The sequence below is a fragment of the Mauremys reevesii genome, linkage group 1, assembly GCF_016161935.1.
Source record: "Mauremys reevesii isolate NIE-2019 linkage group 1, ASM1616193v1, whole genome shotgun sequence".
Taxonomy (NCBI): Eukaryota; Metazoa; Chordata; order Testudines; family Geoemydidae; genus Mauremys; species Mauremys reevesii.
This window is the reverse complement of record NC_052623.1, coordinates 41,891,798-41,912,654: the sequence shown is the minus strand read 5'-3', so window position 1 is coordinate 41,912,654 and position 20,857 is coordinate 41,891,798. Positions and strand designations below refer to the sequence as shown.

Below are 20,857 nucleotides of genomic sequence, written 5' to 3'. Positions count from 1 at the left end.
CCCACCTCCAAGTATACCTGGAGCAGGGCACCTGCCGCCTATGAACAGAACATTAAAAACACCTCACAGACTGACCAGGGTGCCTAGTGACTGCACTCAGTGAGTAACCTGCTGTTGATCCTGCCCCCATGTCTGTACCCTGTTCATGGTGACTGTCCTATGCAATTACCAAACCCCTCTCCCCCCTTCACAGAAAGTCTTCAGCAAACAAACATGACAGAAACAGTAATTAACAGCAAACTACTTTTTATACTCGACAACACAGTAAAGGTGAGAACTTTTCAAAATCTAGGGACTGAACTTTTGGGTAATTTAGCAGTCCGCTGTGGTGCAGTGACAGTTTTCACGGCCCTTGGTACCCCTCCTTCTTGTTATTCTGGGAGAGGTGGGTATTGGAGTGTGTGACGGGGGAGGGCGGTTGCAGACACAGTGCAGGGGGGCTCTGTCCTCCTGCCTGCGGTCCTGCAGAACATCGACAAGGCGCCTGAGCGTGTCCGTTTGCTCCCTCAGTAGTCCAAGCAGCGTTTGAGTCGCCTGCTGGTCCTCCTGACGCCATCTGTCTTCCCGTTCGCGCTGTGAGCGCTGCTGCTGTGTGAGGTTCTCCCTCCACTGGCTCTGCTGGTCCGCTTCTGCTCTGGAGCAGCCCATAAGTTCTGCAAACATCTCGTCCCGGGTCCTTTTCTTACGACGCCTAATCTGCGCCAGCCTCTGTGAGGGGCATGGTGGAGCAGGTCGGGATACTGTTGCAGCTGTGTGAGGGGGAAAAGGGAGTGAATTGCTTACAAAGATGCCTTTTCTTAAAAACGAAACATAGTCTACTCATTGCCTGTGAACCAGACCATGGACGGCGCCTATCTCCTGAGCACTCACTCAGGGAAAGTTTGATTTCTCTGCATTCGCTTTCATTGCCTGGGGTATTGCACTGCAGACCAGACAAGCGGGGCAGGAAAGCTGAATCCGTGGAGCAGCCAGGCATGGTAAGCCAAAGGCTTTTGACTGCTTAAAAGTCAATGTCCAGCTCTGTCCTCTTGCTGCAGGCAATCCTGAAAGCATAAACTCTGCCCCTGTTCCACCCCCTCGCGGTTTTCCCTTGGAAAAGATCCCTGTATGCTGCCACTCTGTAGCCTCCAGCACGTGGCTCTAAAGTGACGCTTCTTGTTGTTCTAAGGAACAGTGAAGCACTACCAATAGTAATAGTACACAAATCACTCTACTTCCATGCAGGAGTCTGCGCGCGAGATCACCCTGAGGAGGGTGTCACGGAGAGACAGGGAGCACATGCTGAATGAAAGCCAGCACAAGCCAGGGCCCTATGCTGCGATGCTCGTCAAGTCACTGGTCCCGGAGTACCAGCTGAGAGCGTGGCGTGGAAAAGTGTGCTACCTCGGAGCACCCAATAAGCCAGCTCTCCCCAGGAACCTCCTCCATAGGCTTTTCGACTACCTCCAGGAGAGCTTCGTGGAGATCTCCGCGGAAGATTCCTGTTCCATTCCCCTGCATTTAGACCTTCTGTTTGCCTAGTCTATTTTCCTGTTCCATTAATAATAAAAGTTTACATGTTTAAAGCACTTACCGACTGATCCTTCTCCTGATTCAGGGTCCGTGGTAACGGCTGCGGAGGGTTGGTAGGGGATCTCAGTGAGGGTGATGAAGAGATCCTGGCTGTCGGGGAAATCAGCGTTGTAAGCGCTGTCGACTGCCTCCCCCTCCTCATCTCCTTCCTCATCTTCCCCATCTGCGAACGTCGACGAGGAACTGGCTGTCGACACTATCCCTTCGTCAGAGTCCACGCACACTGGTGGGGCAGTGGTGGCAGACCCACCGAGAATGGCATGCAGTGCCTCGTAGAAGCGGCATGTCTGGGGCTGGGCTCCGGAGCGTCCGTTTGCCGCTTTGATTTTATGGTAGCCTTGTCTCAGCTCCTTGACTTTCACGCGGCACTGCATTGCATCCCGGCTGTATCCTCTGTCTATCATGGCTTTGGAGACCTTCTCGTAGGTCGTCGCATTCCGGTTGTTGGAGCACAGCTCCGAAAGCACAGACTCATCGCCCCACACACCGATCAGATCCAGGACTTCCCGGTCAGTCCATGCTGGGGACCTCTTTCTATTCTGGGATTGCCTGGACTCCTCTGCTGGAGAGCTCTGCATCGTTGCCGGTGCTGCTGAGCTCGCCCCGATGTCCAACCAGGACATGAGATTCAAAGTGCCCAGACAGGAAAAGGAATTCAAATTTTCCCGGGTCGTTTCCTGTGTGGCTGGTCAGAGCATCCAAGCTCGGACTGCTGTCCAGAACGTCAACAGAGTGGTGCAGTGTGGGATAGCTCCCGGAGCAACTAAGTTCGATTTGCATCCACACCTAGCCTAATTCGACATGGCCATGTCAAATTTAGCGCTACTCCCCTCGTCGGGGAGGAGTACAGAATTCGAACTAAAGAGCCCTCTATGTCGAATTAAATGGCTTCCTGGTGTGGACGGGTGCGCGGTTAATTCGAATTAACACGCTAAATTCGAATTAAAGTCCTAGTGTAGACCAGGCCTACGGTCCTAGTCCTGCAATTGGATCAACACGGGCAGATACTTATGCCTACATGGAAACCCAGTGCCTTTAATGGGACTCCATTCTCCACCTGTGTGGAGCTGGTTGCAAGACTGGGACTTAAATATGCATTTTGAACTTGATATATTTTCCTACAGTGCCTTCTCCAAAATGTTCCTACTTAAGTTATTAAAACTAAACATTTAAAGGCAGCACATCTTAATGAGAACTAATCCATGCTATACATGAATTTTCAAATTTCCACCATTTCAGTTGTTTTAATGAAAAAATGGTACAGTAGATCCTCCAAGTTACGAACACCAGAGTTACAAGCTGATCGGACAACCACACACCTCATTTGGACCTGGAAGTACGCAATCAGACAGCAGAGACAAATAAAGCAAATACTCTACCGTACAATATATGTTAAACTACTAAATAAATAAAGGGAAGTTTTAAAAAAATTGACAAGGTAAGGAAACTGTTTCTGTGCTTGTTTCATTTAAATTAAGATGGTTAAAAGCAGCTGAAAACTTTTGAAAGAACGACCATAATGTTGTGTTCAGGTTACGAACATTTCAGAGTTAAGAATAACCTCCATTCCCGATGTGTTCATAACTCAGAGGTTCTACTGTACTCAGACAAGAAAAAGACTTACTCACAGTTTATTACTTTCTGAAGATATTCACCACATAAGTATCAACACTCTTGAGTCTGTTTCTCTGCAAACCAAGGTGAGAACTCCAACTTCTAAAACTACTAATTTGTTCTAAAGCTACTAGTCCCAACAAGCAGAATCATAACCTAGTACTAATTATTTGTATCACTTTAGTCCTAGAGGCCCCAATCAGGATTTATGACCCATTGTGCTGGGCACTGCAGAGAGTAAAAAAGCAATCTAGTGAATCAATCGGAAAGTAGGCAATTTGGGGCTCAACAAAGAGATTTTATGTACCGAGAAAGCTGATACCTCTCAAAACAGGAAGAGGATGTAATTTCACTTTATTTGGGGAATATTTTAAGAAATGGTTGGTCAAACCTCTCTTGTGAAGGGGCTTTATAACACTGACAGATCAAGTCTTAATTAATATCTAGAGGCCAAATCTAAGCAATACCATACCATTTAGTGAATGCGTTCAAAGAACTCCATATGACTATCTTGAAAATCTCCTGGATGGCCATAGATTAGAAGCTTTCTAATGTAGCAGACTTGACAAGAAATAGTTGTTGCAAGCTTTAAAGCACCAATATGCTGCAGTCTAACAGATTCACTCAGACACTTTAAATATGATTATTTTGGAAACAGCAAAACATACTCATTTAGTACCAAAATAAACAGCTGGATCACTTTTAAGAACGTTTGAGTTGTTTTTTTAACATGAAACATCTGAAGGAGGACTAACAGGAGTGGCATGCAGACATGGGAAAACAGTAGCAGAGGGATTGACTGATTAAGGTGGGATTATCACCATCTTCTAGCGATGGTACAAAATGGATCTCTCTCTAAATCAACAGTTCTCAAAACTGTGGCTCACTTAGTAATTCAAGGACGCGATGTGGCAGTCTGTGATTATTGTTGACCAATCAGGGTGCTGAGGCTTCATTTTCAGTGAGCAAAGAGCCTCATTTCCAGTTATTGCAAAGAGTCTTGACATCTATAGAAGCAGCTGGAAACAGAAAAGGAGCAAGCCTCCACTAGAAGCCATTCCTATATATGAGGAGAATATGCTTAGGGATTACAGCAGCCAGTCACCATTTGAACCCAAGAGCTGCCAATGGGGCTCGTGGCTCCCCCATCAGAAACAGAACATCCAGGGAAGTAAAGGAGAAGGTAAACAAGTAGCCAAGCAATACATTCAAGGAATCAGAGGAAGGACAGCTGTGAGTTGGATGGAACTGGGGTAGCAGGGAGATCATTAGCACATGCAAGGATTATGGGAGAACAAAACCGGGGGTAGGGAAACACATAATGGGAGAAAAGAACCAGACAGTAAGAGAGAAGGGGACCAGGTTACAGAAGTATGTCCAGGCACCTGGTAGGAGGTAGGGGTAAAAGAACAGATGGGAGGAAAGGAAACGTAAAATGAAGAACAAATGGAGGCTTATTTTCTTTCAAAAGGGACAGGAACACTTACTAAATTAAAAACAGCTACATACTTTTCTAACTTTACTTTTACCTAGAAGCAATTGCTGTCATTGCCACATTGACGCTGACCAATCCTAAGCAAGATGAGAGCTTTTCATGAAACACTCTATTAAGATGTGGTCCCAACTGTGAAAAATTTCTGAATCGCTGCACTACAACTAGAAGCTCACTTGTTCAGCAAGCTGAATCACTATTGCCCGGAAATTGACCTTCCTTGTAAGAAATCAGGGACTTCAAGAGGCACTTTTGTCAGCTTAGTCACGAAATGTTCCATGACATGGGTGGCTTTTCAAAGTGTGGTTCTCCTCTGGAAAGGAACCAAACATGGCACTATTGCATCACTAATTCCATAACAAATTTGATCCATGTGAACACAAAATATTTTTTTTAACCTAACTGCCAGTCCAGCAAACTCAACCTGGCCTTTAAGAGTCAAGCTGGGCTCTTTCCTTCTCACCACTAATAATACAGATTCTTCAGGTAAATTATGCCCTCAGTTACATCATCATGGGTCACATAAAACATGCTATGTCAAGCATCACTGATTCATTGCCACCTTTTGGGATACTACAGCCATGTCTACATGGAAAAGTTGTATTGTATAATCTAAGGAGTGGATTTACACCAATATAGTTACACTGATGCAAACCCCTGTGTGTAAACATTTCTTTAGAGAAGTGGGTTTTTTTTCTGCTTAAGAGTGACTAAGCAGGGTTTAGCTATATCAGTTTAAAAGCCAATTAAAGTTAAACCAGTGCAACTTTCCCATGCAGACAAGGACTAGATCTTTGAATACTCTTTGTCCATTTGAGACCATACTGTTCTCTGATCAGGGTCAGAAAGGAACCAGTAGCTGGAATGTCAGAAGATGCCCATGTTCCATTGCAGGAGCTGGTGCAAGGTATCCCTGCTGAAACCAGTAACTTTAGAACTTTGCAATTAAAACAGGGCCTCCCCAAGCTCAATCTTAATTTTTGATCTATCATAAGTCATTTATAATTTCAGCTGACAGAGCAGAGATGGCCTGATTTATATAATGGAAGGTTTACTTATCTACTCCTTGTATCGTAGTGAAACTGAAATAATAATAATTTAAAAAAAGCTAGAAGTATAATGCTGCAATCAGTGTCAGGAAAAAAATCATAAGAGTTATGTTTAAAAATATACAATTACTCCAATTATATCACTAAAATTGCATTATCATTTCATTTTTGAAGGACACGCCACAATCAGCTTAAAGCTAGACCACTTGTAAGTCATATGCATTTATTGTCAGAGTAATACTGTATGAAGTGATTGGTCACATACGCAGACTTTACTGTCAAAGCACTACAAAATATCTAGTCTCCATTTCCAATTAGAGTAAAAGGTTTGCAGGAGGGTACAAAAGAAGCCTATCATCTTCAGCTGAAGTAGAAGAAAATTGTAAAAACAATAAGTAAGCTGTGCTGTTTTTTGTGTTATATTTGTGGAGGCCTGTGTCGCAGCAAAACACCAACTCTACAAAACTGTACTCAAGAGAAGCAGACACGCCAGTGTTACTATTTAATTAAAAGAATTAACCAGTATTTTTTTGTTATCTCTTTTATCTTGTAAATGCATCCATTTCTACATGGCCTCCTACATCTGACTTCTACGTTATAAGCAATATTATAATTTTATTTCCATTCTGTTACCCAAGAACTGGAAGTTAAAAAAAAAAATCACTTACGAAAACAGATCAAACCACTGCTGTTTTGTGACAGATTCCTGGCGTAACAGCTTCAGAACAATGGGGCGCATGAAATCCCATTTGTCTTCAAACTGAAGTGAACCTTTATTCTTTAAAGAAGAAACAAAAAGCATAATTTAAATGCAGATAAAGTAAAAATGAACCTCTAAGTCAATTAGGACAGCTTGAGATCGTCCACATTTTCTAATACTTCCTTTTACTTCAAGTTAAGGATTACTATAACCAAAAGCAAAATAGACAAATTAACACTCAATTTTGAGTAAAATTAACAAACAGTTAGTTAATTCTAAGAGTTGTGAGGTACGACCTACTTCACAGAATAGATATAAAAGAACAGTTAAAGTTTTCCAGATCTGTAGGTTTCCTATTTAAGATTTTTACAAATAGTAATTTACACTTAATATGTATGTTTAATATCTAAAAATCTTAAATTTTGTGATTTAAAATTACTTGTAAGAATTACAGGCCTCAATGGATTATAGTTCAATAAATATTATGATCTCATCACAGATGTCTCACATTTCCTTCCATTTGAATTGTCATATCTACAATATTCAAGTTCAACTAAATTTTTCAAGGCAGCAATTGACTTTTTTGTAAAATGCCATATACACCTACAAATTCTGAATTGTATTTGGAGTACATGATGGTCATGCATTCTAGTATATTAGAATGACCAGTTGTGAATGTTTCATATTTATGTTAATGATTCTAAGCTATAAACTTTGTTCTATGTGTCACTTGAGATACGGCTGTTTGTTTTATAAAATTTAATAAGTGATTTTTAGAAAAAGCTATACATCGATTGGCTTATTTAAGAAGTACAACCTGAACTCTAAATGCCCATAATGTTTCCTAATGTTCATTTTTAATTCCAACACTCTTTAGAGGAAATATGAATTCAGACCATCCATGTGCATACGAACCCTTGCTTCCCCAGTGAATTAATACAGGGAAGCACTTCTTCATGAAATGCAACTTTAACTCTAAAATTCCCCAATTTTCTAACTTTTTTTAAAAGTCTAAAAAGTTATTGTAAGGCACATTTTAGGTAGTCCGTGTAAAGCAGTTGTAGCTAACTGTAGACGAAAATTTAGTTAAATCTAATGTTATTGTGGTAGTGTTCAGAGGCCCCATCAGAATTGGAACTCCATTGTGCTGGGCCCTATATAAAAAACATACAGAAACAGCCCCAGCCCTAAAGAGCTTACACCACTTTCACTGTCAAAAATTCATATACATTGTATTTTCATAGCTTGGCAGTCACCCCTATGTTCCTTGTAGACCCAAGTAGCCAGAGAAATCTAGATTTCCTGATAAGCTGCACATGACACTATTTGCAAAGCCATCTCTTTGTTTATCATGAAGTACATATACCAAGGCTAAAATGCAGAATGGTGTTTTCTCTAAGAACCAGACCAGCGGTTCTCAAACTGTGGGTTGGGACACCAAAGTGGGTCACAACCCTGTTTTAATGGGGTCACCAGGACTGGTGTTGGGCCCGGGCTGCAGCTTCAGCCCTGGGTGGCAGGGCTCAGGCTTCGGCTTCAGCCCTAGCCCTGAGTGGAAGAGCTCAGGTTACAGTCCCCCGGCCCAGTGCTAAAGTCCTTGGGCTTCGGCTTTGGCTCGCCCACCTGGGGCAATAGGAATTGGACTTTGGCCCCCCTGCCCAGGATGGGGCTCGGGCTTCGGTCTCCCTTCCTGGGGTCACATAGGAATTTTTCTTGTCAGAGGGGGTTGCAGTGCAATGAAGTTTGAGAACCTCAGAACCAGACCATTCCCAAGATTAAAACGTTTAGTGGAAATGACAGTTCTTTTGAGCTTCCAGCTCAAAAATTCTTTAGCAAACATTAAGATTGACTATTAACCATACTACATGTCCAAGCACATTCATCCTTTCCTAAAACATTTAATCTTTCCAGATATTGTAATAAATGTTCCTCCTCAGACTGGGAGTCCCTTGCTGCATTGCAATCTCATTTGAAAAAAGGAGCATTTTGTTCCCATAGGATGGTTTCCTACCCTCACAATTAACAAACTATTGTCCTTTAGGCTTCTACAAGCTCACTCTTAAACTAAGCTGTCCAGGCAGCAAGCTTCTTACGGTATTTGTTTGGTTAATTCTTTAAGATTACACACACTACGCTGGCAGCAGGGAAAGGGGAAGAGAACAAGGAAGTGGAGGAGCCTCTATACCAAAGGAGCCTCCTTCCATCAGGGTGATTCTCCAGGGGCAGCCAGAATCTGCAAGGCAGCCAGAATCTGCAAGCAGTGCAGTCCAAATGACCACATGGAGGATCTGGATTTTCAAAAGCATCTAAGTAATTTAGGAGCATAAGTCCAAACGGAAAGTCAGTGGGATCCTGACATCTTACACCACACTTGGGTCCTTTTAAAAATCCAACTCCTATATATGCACTGAACCCTAGCAAAAATACAGACTAGAAAAAAAAAAGAAGATAAAATAAGGATATAAAAAAATAAAGGATATTTACTGTACATGTTGTAATCTTGCCTGAGCACAGCCCCCAACTTTTTCCAGAAAAAAAAATTTATGGGATAGAAAACATTCTTTTAAGAATACAAACTTGGAGTCTGTAGCAAATTCTGTGGCCTGGGAATTGCTGAAGATATGGGGTCTTGGTTGAACTCTCTGCTGTCCTAATATACCCACTTAAACAATGGCCTGTGCTATCAACCTATTTCTTAGTCTATAATCATAACTTACTTAAATATTACCTACAAAATTCCACTAATAAAATTTTAACTCTTTGGAAATTCTGACGTAGGCTTTGTAAGCTGGCCCAATTGACCAGTCAAATAATCAGAGGGGTAGCCGTGTTAGTCTGGATCTCTAAAAGCAGCAAAGAATCCTGTGGCACCTTATAGACTAACAGACATTTTGGAGCATGAGCTTTCGTGGGTGAATACCCACTTTGTCGGATGCAAGTAGTGGAAATTTTCAGGAGCAGGTATAAATATGCAAGCAAAAAGCAAGCTAGAGATAACGAGGTTAGTTCAGTCAGGGAGGATGAGGCCCTGTTCTAGCAGTTGAGGTGTGAAAACCAGGGAGGAGAAACTGGTTTTGTAGTTGGCAAGCCATTCACAGTCTTTGTTTAATCCTGAGCTGATGGTGTCAAATTTGCAGATGAACTGAAGCTCAGCAGTTTCTCTCTGAAGTCTTGTCCTGAAGTTTTTTTGCTGCAGGATGGACACCTTAAGATCTGCTATTGTGTGGCCAGGGAGGTTGAAGTGTTCTCCTACAGGTTTTTGTATATTGCCATTCCTAATACCTGATTTGTGTCCATTTATCCTTTTCCGTAGAGACTGTCCAGTTTGGCCGATGTACATAGCAGAGGGGCATTGCTGGCATATGATGGTGTATATTGCATTGGTGGACGTGCAGGTGAATGAACCGGCGATGGTGTGGCTGATCTGGTTAGGTCCTGTGATGGTGTCGCTGGTGTTTTTTTAAAAGCCAAAATACCAGCAGTCATTTTTTAGCTTATTTAGTACAGCACTCAGTTAATCTACACTAAGTAAGCCATGTCATACTTATGGGGCATCTTCTATTAAATGTCTCAAAAATCTTCAGATACTAACAGCCTTCTAGCAATCAGCTGCTGTTCCAAAAGGGGTGGCTAGGTACTGATCCTGAGTAATCCGCATTGCCATTCTTGATGATGAGATCTTTTGGATGGAAAACTCAATCCATTCAGAATATAGAAAAATGATCGTTCTACACTGATGCCAAAAATAAGCTCCTAAAGGTTAAGAAACATTTGTGAGAATACTGAATAGTCCACTTACAAAGGCAGAAGAGAAAAAGATAATACCCAAAATAATAGCATTGAAAAAAATCCCTCAGCGTAATGCTGCCTACCATCTTGATCCACACTCCCAGGACCAAGACCTTTCTGATGATGAATTTGATTCAGTTTGTGACCTTGTAGCGACTGTTGCAAATTGTAAAAGACCTCCAAGCAAACAAAATACTGATGGAAGTAGCAAATTATAAAATAAGCAGCAGCTCAGTCGTAGAACAATATGGAGTACAATCCCAGCAGCTGAATCAAGACAGCTTGCTATTTCATCATGACTGAAAGGGTGGGGTCCATTTTGCTATAGTGGCAGAAATTCTTTTAACACTGTATGTACTACTTCATGTATGGAAGAACATTTTTCAATTTGGGGAAATCATCCATTCAAAATCCAGAAATAGACTGAAGACCTCTAGTGCTGAGAAGCTGGTGACTGTGTATCACAATTTAAAATTAAAGAAGAAAATAGCAGATGAAGCGTTGACTCAATATTGATCAGATGAAAAGGAAGGAGGAGGTACAGATGAATTTGATGACAACAAAGATATAGATGAAGCAACTGAAACCGATAAAAAAGATAATGAAAAGTAAGACAAGTAATGAGTTGGCCTGTTGCCTATCTAGAATAAGTGCATTTTTAAAAATTTTTTATTGTTTATGTATTATTCCATTTCTATTTAATTTCTTTTATTTTGTAACTGTTCAGTTTTTCTTTCATTTTTTAAAAACTCATTGTTTCATATTTTTCTGAGTTAGAATAACTAATTAAGTATCATACATACTCGTTCATAAGCAGAATGTTTTTAGTAAAAAAGGGAAGCACCAGAGAAGGGAGTCAGTTTATGAACGGGTATAGAGAAGAAGAGGTGGGACACAGCCCCTCCCCACAACAGAGGGAGCAAGGAAAGGCAGTACAGCCAGCACAGCCAGAAGGGAAGAGGCGGGGCCAGAATCTCCCTGGTTCTGGCCACACTGCTCCTCCCCAGCCGCCAGAGCACGCTGTGGTGAGGCCAGAGGCATCCTCCCCTGGCCCTCCCCAGATAAGATGGGAAGGGATGGGATGGGGAGAGTGTTGGGGTTCTGGGTTAGGGGTGGTGTCATGTGGGGGGTGGTCACCGGAGTTACTCCCCTGACCCCCCAGCTTCTCCCCCCCCAAAAATTTCCCCACCAGTTGCTGTCCTGGCCCCTCAGGGTAAGCAGCTGGCACGCCGGGACACTTTGTTTACTTAGGTTTACCCCCGTGCCTGCGGACACTCGAGGTAAACAAACCATCTCGGCCTACCAGCGGCTTATCCTGATGGCCCGGGAGCCAAAGTTTGCGTGAATTATAGGGTCAGCTTATGAACAGGTCATAAAAATTTTCCATTTTTACTTATCCATCTTGGGGGGAGGGGGGAGGTCAGCTTATAAACGAACCGGCTTATGATTGAGTATATACGGTAACTTCTTTTTGTAATTAGGCGTAAGTATATCTAAGACTAAGAGCATTGGAAACCTTTTTGTAACTGTTCTAATAAATTAGCACTTTAAAATATTTCACAGTTTTTGACATTGGTCAAACATGGGTCAAATTATTGTCAGATCAACTGACTGATTGGTTTTGGACTGATCAAATGCCCCACCCTAGTCTGAAGTAGGGACAACTCTTCTTGAATTCCACATAGTATTTTTGAAAATCATGAACCGCATGGTTCTTTCTACTTCAGTTCAGTTTTCTTAAGTCTGTTGGGCAATCACAGGTAGCCTGCTTAAATATTTTCTTGTTCCTATGGCAAGATTTCAACTTCTGTTAGCATTTCTGGTCCCGATCAACTGCTCTCACAGCAAGATAACAGACTTGACAGACCAATTGTCTAAAAGAGTAGGATTTGCCATCATAAACTTGTGTTTGCACTTAGAACTTCCTGAAAAGATTTAGTTTTGGGCTGAAACTTCACAAGTATGGTATTAGTCCAAAGGTGGGTTTTTTGTAAGTGGAGAAAACCCTGTTCAGCCATTAGGATTAAGAGAGGACTAGGAATACACTTTTTGGTTTGTTTTTTTTTAAAGCAGGAGAAAACAACTGTTCGGACTTGTTTGAAAATACAAAAACAAATGCAGCTGAACTTTAAAATCTCAGGCTTTGCACCTGGCTGAATAAGAATAGTCTCTTTTGCTAGGTGTGGAGAAATATAGCTAGGACCTGAGTGTGTTACACTTATTTATCTGATTTACAATGATTATCTTGTAAATTTTAAGCATATATAAAATGAAATTCAGTTTTAAATGTAACATACAATTAGAATTAACACATCAACAAAAAGGGCTCTCTGCCCAAAGCATCTCCCTACACTCCCTCTCCAGAAAAAACCTGAATGAATAAAATCAACCTTGAACCATGTCCTCAAAGCCTGGCACAACAAGGCAAGGCAATTCCAGATACAATGGTCCTCCACAGCCTCCCTATCACCAATCCTCAGCTGTCACATCTGAGGAAAGTTAGCATAAGGGCCAAAATAGATCTTAACAGCCATGCTGGTTCATAGGAAAGGAGATTAAATCAACACCAAACCTATAGCAAAAATGAGAGCCCTACTTTCTAGAGACATGGCTACAGCGGCGCAACTCCACTGATGCAGGTGTGCTGCTGTAGCACTGCTAGTGCAGATGCTTTAAGTCTATGGGAGAGCTCTCATTGACTTAATTACTCCAGCCCCTGTGAGTGGCAGTAGCTATGTAAGTGGGAGAAGTGCTGACCACACCAGCGCTTGAATTGGTATAATTTACACTGCTCGGGGCGGGAGTAGTTTATTCACACCCAAGCAACACAATTTATACCAAGGTAAGCTGTAGTGTGTACATAGTGGTTTTAAACATAAGGAATATATTGCCTAGGCTAAGGAGCAAATAATAAGTACTGGCTGAACTTTTCAAGCAGTTGTCAAGCATAGATCCACGTAAACTGCATCCACACTACAGAGAAACAACTGCAGTTGCAATCCAATAGGAAAGAGACTCCTTCTACCTGGAAGCACAGCACAGCACGGTACAGTATCTTGCAGAGAAGCTTAGCATTGTCTTCCATTCCCAACTGCTAGAAAGTAGGGCAGGAGACAAGGAGAAGCACTGGGCTTCCCACCAAAGCGATGGCTCTGAACCCTGCTTTTGAGTACTTAAGTCTCATAGTCCTTAACCAGGGCTTCCCGAATTCTGTGATGAAATGGAATTTACTCCAGAAGTGGCAGAATGGCACTCCAGGCTTTCATTTAAAATAAGTATTTCCAGTTCTCAGTGTTGTGAAAAAAAAACAAGAAACGTGACCCGAAGACTGCAGTATTGTCTGCCTCAATCTACAGACAGCCTGAAACAGTAGCTCCGAGAGTTATGAACTACCCGATATTCATTCACTGAGGTGGAGAATAATAACGTAACAACCACTTTTTAAAAAAAAAGTAATCTCTAATGTTAATTTCAGGAGAATTAGCCAGATTTCTACAATGCAGCTAAGTGTTGTTAAAGAAGTCTGCAAAAGAAAGTGTGAACAATGCAAATGATTAAGAAATTTATTTAAATATAAAGGGTGGCTATTACATTGATTGTATCATTTGTTGTCACATATATATTCATTACTTCATTTTTTTTTAATTTACAGAAAGCTACTGCAGAACTTCCAATCACCCAAGCAGTACAGAATGCCAGGACCTTGCTGAAGGCTTAGATTCATTCTGCTGCAGAGTACATACAGCTGACATGGCCCTTTACCTTCAGGTATCTGATACATTTCATGTCATCCCATACACACAAACACACCACAATGATACTGAAAAGGAAGGGGAAAAAACCTTACCCTTCCACGCTACCATTTCCTGCCTACTGCAAAAAGCCAGGGAGTCTCTCTCACTCTTCCTCTTCACCAGCCTATTTTTGATCCTCTTCCCCTCGGTCTTCCATATCTTCACTAGTCTCAAATTTCCAGAGCAAAAGAATGATGTTTACAAAAATGTGTTGAGTTTCATTGCCATTTAAGAGTCCAATTCTGTACTCCACAGGCAAACAGAACTACAATTGGAGAGAATTAAGGGTTTTGCCTGAGGAATGCGGCAGTAGGCCTATGGTTCTGAGCACTAGTAAACCCGATGAAACCTTTGTAATTTTCATTGCTGGATCTGAGGAAAGACACTATCAATATAACACAATTCTTTGCTGCGGAGAGTGTATGGGTACAGAAGCAAACACTCCCCTCTGCTCCCACTTTCCTGCTCCTTGTAATCGAAGACTGAAACCTTGAGGCTGCTCCCTGTCTCCCTCAGGATAAGCCTTGGAAAAGCCACTTGCCAGTGGTGAGCACAGTATGTTCCTTGGTGATTAGGTCACTAAGCCAACAATTTCTGACAGATGTAAGCTTATATTTATATTAAGTTTCTAGTCTTCACAGTTGTATAAATAATCTTCCAAATCTGAATCCATCCAGTACGGGCTACTGAATCAGCAGACTGACAGTTCCAATGCCTTTACTGCAGATCCCAGATTTCACAAACATTAGCAAAGTGAAAATGTCAAGGCTAGCTATTTTTACTGTTACTATCCAAAATATACAGCTGTGAAACTAAGGCCTGGTCTACACTAAGGGGGAGTCGAACTAAGGTACGCAAGTTCAGCTATGCGAATAGCGTAGCTGAACTCGAACTACCTTAGTTTGAAGTACTCACCCGTCCAGACGCCGCGGGATCGAAGTCCGCGGCTCCCCGTTCGCGGTGGTGGAGTTCCGGAGTCGACGGGAGCGCGTTCGGAGTTCGAACTATCGCGTCTAGATTAGACGCGATAGTTCGAACTCCGAGAAGTCAAACGCTACGCGTCGACCCAGCAGGTAAGTATAGACGTACCCTAATAGTCATGTCAATTTTATTCTAAAAATACTGCTTGGGAAAGCTCTGAACAGCAGCCAAGACAAGTGCTGGGTTACCTGAGAAGAAGAGTTCACCAACCCAAAAAAGTCTGGTCTTGTCTACATAGGAAAGTTTTATCAGTTTATGTTTTTCCAATATAACTATACCAAAATATGCACCCACAGCACTTTGTTGATGCCCACTTAGACTGCTTCCCATGTTAGTGTCCAGACAGTTCTGTGCTTTTTCAAAATAACCGCACAGCATTCTGAGCAGATTCTTCCATGGTGCAATGTTCTACCACTAGCCTATGCATTCTGGGTTTTTTCTTGCACTGCATTGTGGGATTCCTACCAAAACCAACTGGAATTCTGGGATTTGGGAGTTATGGTCACAGAGGAATACACCCTTTCAAAGAGGGAGGGTTTGTGTACACTACAGATTCTACAATGGCACACCTGTGCTGCTATAGTGTAGATGCTACACAGATGGAAAAGGTTTTTCCATAACCTTAGTTAATCCACTGCCACATGAGGCAGTAGCTAGGTCAATGGAAGAATTCTTCCTTTGGCCTAGCAGTGTCTATATCAGGACTTCAGTCAGCTTAACGTCTCTCACAGGTGTGAATTTTTTACACCCCGACCTAAGTTGACCTAAATTTTAGGTATAGACTGACAGGAGAAGTTAATTCTGGTTGTTTCCTCACTTCAACAGCACTACTTCCATCTAACATGCAAGTATCTGCAGACAAATTTTATTTGATTTCAGATCATAGTATGAGGAATGGCTAATGACATTACTATGCAGGTCCAACGAGATGACAACAGAGCTGAGCACCCAGCAAGCTCATGGAAATGCAGCCTAAACTGACATCACCTCAGCAGCTTGACACAAAACAAGGACAGATGACAAAATAAAACCCTACAAGTCCACCTATGAGAGAGATCTCCGCACAGATGATCCATCACACGATACTATCCTCTGGTTCTTCTCAAAAAGAACCAAGCCACTCAAGTGCTACTCTGGCTATCCCTGCCAGGTTCTACAGTTGACACAATCAACTGTGGTCGATGACAGGATCAAAAGCAGTGATGGACCTAAGTTAGCAGAGATTTGATCTCTGTTCATCATCAGAAGGAAATGTTAGACCAACAAGCCCAGCATAGTCTCCATACCATTCCTAGGGCCAAGACTGAAGGGGGTAAAAAAAAAGTTCACATGTGCCAGAATGGCAGTATCACAATCTCTTCAGTAATCTTCCCCACTTTCCAGCCCCCAAAAAACATTAGAGACAAGGCAAGACTGTTAGCACTGAGAGATTATTTCTTGTGTAAGGGCCTAAGAATAATTTATTTGAGAGATGCTCACCTTGCCTTCCCAGAGGGACCATATATTAACACCTTCTCCCCCAATAAGTTGCTATAATTGTCAAAGTTTTGGACATGTGGCAGCCATTTGTAAGGGAACAATAAGGTGTAATAAATGTGGAGGAAATTACTCCTATGAGAATGGTGTAGAACCTAAATGCAGCAATCACGGGGAGAAAGCACAGTGCAGAATATAAAGGATATGCAGTAGCAGAACAAGCCAGCGAAATACATTTAGAATTATTTTAATTTTTTGTGCGTCATAAGCAGAGGCTACCAAAAGGTACTCACTGCAGAAAATAGGAAGAAAAATATTCAAAGAATTGACAGGCAGCAGAACACATCTCTGGTCAGGGAGGAGAATATGGAAAGGAATGGGAGATGATGTACTGCTTGTAAGTAAAGAGCAGTTTACAGTATTCATTATAAAAATAATTAACTGAATCTTGCAGACAGGAAAAAACCCTGAAATGATTAAAATCATAGCAAAATCAGCAGAAAAATATCTAAAGAGACAACCTCTCAATAGACCGCATTCACATGATTTTAAATTAAGGCAATAATACATCTTAAATAACATGGTCTTAATGATCCTTAGCTGGAACGTGCATAATTTAATAATGCAGTTAAGAAAGCCATCTCTGAATTGGGGAAAAAAGCCTAATGTAATATGTGTGCAAGAAACATAGCTAATAAGTAAACCTGTGTTCAATTTACCAGGATTTGATATGTGAATTGTCACTTACAACCCCACAATGGAACCCATATGGGACATCAAACAACTACAACTCATACGCAATGAGGACCACATCCTGAACGAAATCTTTCCTGAATCTCCTCTTCTGGCCTTCAAACAACTCCCCAACCTCATCATCAGAAGCAGGCTCCCCACAGACCAGGATCCAGCAACTCAAAGCAGAACCAGATGACATATCTGCACATACCTATCACAAAATGTGGCGTTCCTCATCCAGTGCACTAAATGCCCCAACAACAACTACACGAGTGAAACAAGACAATCACTATGCTCTTGGATGAACTCATGCCAAAAAAAAAAAAGATAAACAAACACCATATCACCTATGGGTGAAAGCTTTTCACTAAACTGATCATTCTATATCTGACCTCAGTCCTCATCCTTAAGGCTCTGTATTTGTCACAGAGGTCACGGATCCCGTGACTTTCTGTGACCTCCATGACTTCTGCAGCAGCCCAGGAGCTGCCTGAGCAGCTTGGGCGGCTCCTGGGTCAGTCTCATTGGCTGCTGCTAGGGTAGTCTCGGGGGCCCCCCCGCCCCAAGCAGCAGGAGTTATGGGGGGCACCCTCAGGACCACTGCTTACTGGTGGGAGGGGGAGCTGCTCTCCCTCAGCTCCCCTAGATCCTCCACATGCTGCCTCTGCCAGCAGCCAGGCACCACCCCAGCAGCTCCCACTAGCCGCAGTTCCCAGCCAATGGGAGCTGCAGAACTAGGGCTTGAGGCAGCGCGTGGAGCTAGGGAGCTGGGACTGCCGCTTCCCAGGAGCTGGGTAAGGAGCCTGCCCCAGCCCCACCCCACACCCCCAGTGCTTCCCCGAGTCCCTCCCCGCCTCCCTACCACCAGTTTTAGTCAAGGGTATTTTTAGTAAAGGCAGACAGGTCATGGCCCGTGAATTTTTGTTTACTGCCTGTGACTTGTCCATTACTTTTACTAAAAGTACCTGCGACTAAAATGTAGCCTTACTTGTCCTTAAAGGAAACCTGCACAACTCCTTCAAAAGATGAGCCTGGAAGCTTAAATTCATAACTTTGGTAGATATTAAAAATCATGTACTGAATAGAAACACTGGCTTTACCGCTTATTACAACTATCTATAACCCACTAATCCCCTCTCCAACCCCCAGCTTTCCACCCCCTGATGACTGGAGAGGTGTTAATGCACCACTTCACCTTGAATAGTCTCTTGAAATATGTGTTATCTACTTATGTTAAACAATCGGTTCCACCTTGTATTTAGCTGTGACACAGAGTACATTTTCCAGACCTGAAAGAGAGCTCTGTGTAGCTCAAAAGCTTGTCTCTCTCACCAACAGAAGTTGGTCCAATAAAATATTACCTCACCCACCTTGTCTTTCATATTCTGAAACCAACAGGGCTATAACACTAGATACAAATATATGGACTAAGGATAGAAGACTTAAAAGTAGCCATGGAAAAGACAAAAATAAGTCACTAGAGAATTTCAAGTGGGGATATGATTGGAGATTTAAATTCTCACTTGCAAAAAACTAAGGGAATGTTTTTAAGCAGGAAGAAAATTAGGGAAGACAGGGACTTCTTTATGGTGAAAAAATTCAGATAGTTCAAAAGTTTATGTTCCTAGGAGTAGTGTTTAATAATACATTAACTTGTAAAGGTCACATAAGTGTAAAAGTAGAATGACCTTACTGTAAAGTGTTGGAAGCAAATGGGGTGCAGATAAGAAGTATTAATGATGTATAGAGCATTCTTGAGACCAGTTTTAGACTACAGATAGCAAGCTTTTGGTTCAGCAATCAATCAAAATAAATAAATAAAAAAATAAAAGCAGCCCCTGTGCTGCTGTAAGCTCTCTGGATAACCGCTCTAAGCCAGGATAGAAAGTTCTCCCATCAGCTTAGTTATTCCAACCCCTGTGAGTGGCGGTAGCTGTGTCAGTGGGAGAACTTCTCCTTCAGACACAGCACCGTCCACACCCACCTTTAAGTCGGCATAAGTTATGTCGCTCAGCAGGGTGGCTAATACACATCTCTCAGAGACTTAACTTATGTCAACTTAAGCTGAATTGTAGCTATAGCCTAAGGGCATGTCTACACTTACCAGGGATCAACGCCACAGCAAGCAATGCACCAGGGGAATTGATTTAGCGGGTCCAGTGAAGACTCGCTAAATTGAATGCAGATCACTCTCCCATTGACTCCGGTATTCCACCAGAACAAGAAGCATAAAGTCAGTCAACGGGAAAGTGACTCCCATCAACTCAGAGTGGTGTAGACACTGCGTCAACTCCAGCTATGTTATTCACATAGCTGGAGTCAACCTAAGCTGTGTCAACTCCAGCTATGTTATTCACGTAGCTGGAGTTGCTTAACTTAGGTGGACCTACCCCCATAGTGTAGACAAGGCCTTAGAAACTTGGAACTGCTCCAGGCCTATGTTCTGCAACTGGCATATGTACAATGATAAGGACACCAGTGTGTGCGCTGCAAATGGCAACTAGAGAAGCACCTATACATTTAAGGATGAAAGTATTAGATCTAAACTTTTGGGCAAAGGTAAAAGGGAATAATGAACATAGAAGTACACAACAAATTTAATAGGATTGCTTAAAGCTTTGATGCTCACATTATCAGCATCAAAAATGGGTAAAGGAGATACGTAAAATGAAAAAATGAGAGAACTAAAAGTTTTTAGTCATGAGAAATCATATTACAACTGGGCCGTTATTTTTCCCCATTTGTGATTTTGGAACTGTATTGGTTTTACAAAAAATATTATTCTGTTTTTTTCCCCGATTTTCACCCTACTTGTGTACCATTCAAATATATAAAAAATAATTTGTTTTATTAGGAAAATTCAATACTCTGAATCAGCTATATGTATTACAACAACACATTATCTGTGTATATATGCAAAACTGCCTGTTGAAGTAAGGCTATGTATTAGTCTAGAAGATACACACAATAAACAAACAGGCATGTGCACATCTGAAGCATGTGTGCATCTGAACGTACTGATAAATCTCACGTCCACTACATACACATTTCCAGTTTCTAACAGACAACAGTTTAAAGATTTGACACACTAAAATGGAAAGAAAAAAGTCTGTATCAGAATACATTTCAGAACACAAGAAAGTATTTGAAAGTTTTAAAAAAACTAAATAGGAGAAGCGGCTGAAGTTGAATGTATGCACTACAAATGGTGCGGCCCAATTATTAAATGTAAATATTAACAGGCTAATAGTTCTAAGACTACAACTGTTTATTCAAATTACAAGTTTTATTTGTGGATTAGAGATGTATTTTTCTCTTAAACTCAGAGATGGCATATGTTTTGAGTTCTGTTTTAGTTCTGCAGCAAACCACATTGATGAACTAAATTCAAAGAGTTAATTACTAATTTTTTCCCGTCTTTCCATCCACCAAAATAAACCCTGATATTTACACAGAAAAATTATTAATATTTTTGCACTGATTTTCATCTGTTTTTGTTGCGGTGGTAAACACACACTGATAAATTCCCAGGAAAAAAATTAATAAAATAAAGACTGAAAATGAAGGGCCCTGCTTATTTGTCATTCTTTTCCACCCTGGCAATTGTGCTACCACAAAAAGCATCCATCTGATCCAAATCTACGTGATCTTATCC

The 20,857-nt window shown here is 41.7% G+C and overlaps 1 protein-coding gene across 6 annotated transcripts in view; it reads right to left on the bottom strand.

The window, feature by feature from the left end:
• CUL5 (cullin 5) overlaps positions 1-20,857 on the bottom strand; it is a 91,037-nt gene that overhangs the window by 51,744 nt on the left and 18,436 nt on the right. For 2 of the 6 annotated variants that reach the window (XM_039537421.1, XM_039537379.1), the window contains exons 1-2: positions 15,286-15,352; positions 6,396-6,505 (exon numbers count right to left, since the gene is read on the bottom strand). In XM_039537421.1, coding sequence (XP_039393355.1) covers positions 6,396-6,505; positions 15,286-15,321 — 146 coding nt within the window. In that variant the 5' untranslated portion in view covers positions 15,322-15,352. Of the gene's footprint in view, positions 1-6,395; positions 6,506-14,063; positions 14,220-15,179; positions 15,353-20,857 lie in introns of those variants that run through there. The other 4 variants (XM_039537387.1, XM_039537397.1, XM_039537407.1 and 1 more) reach the window with 3 other exon arrangements.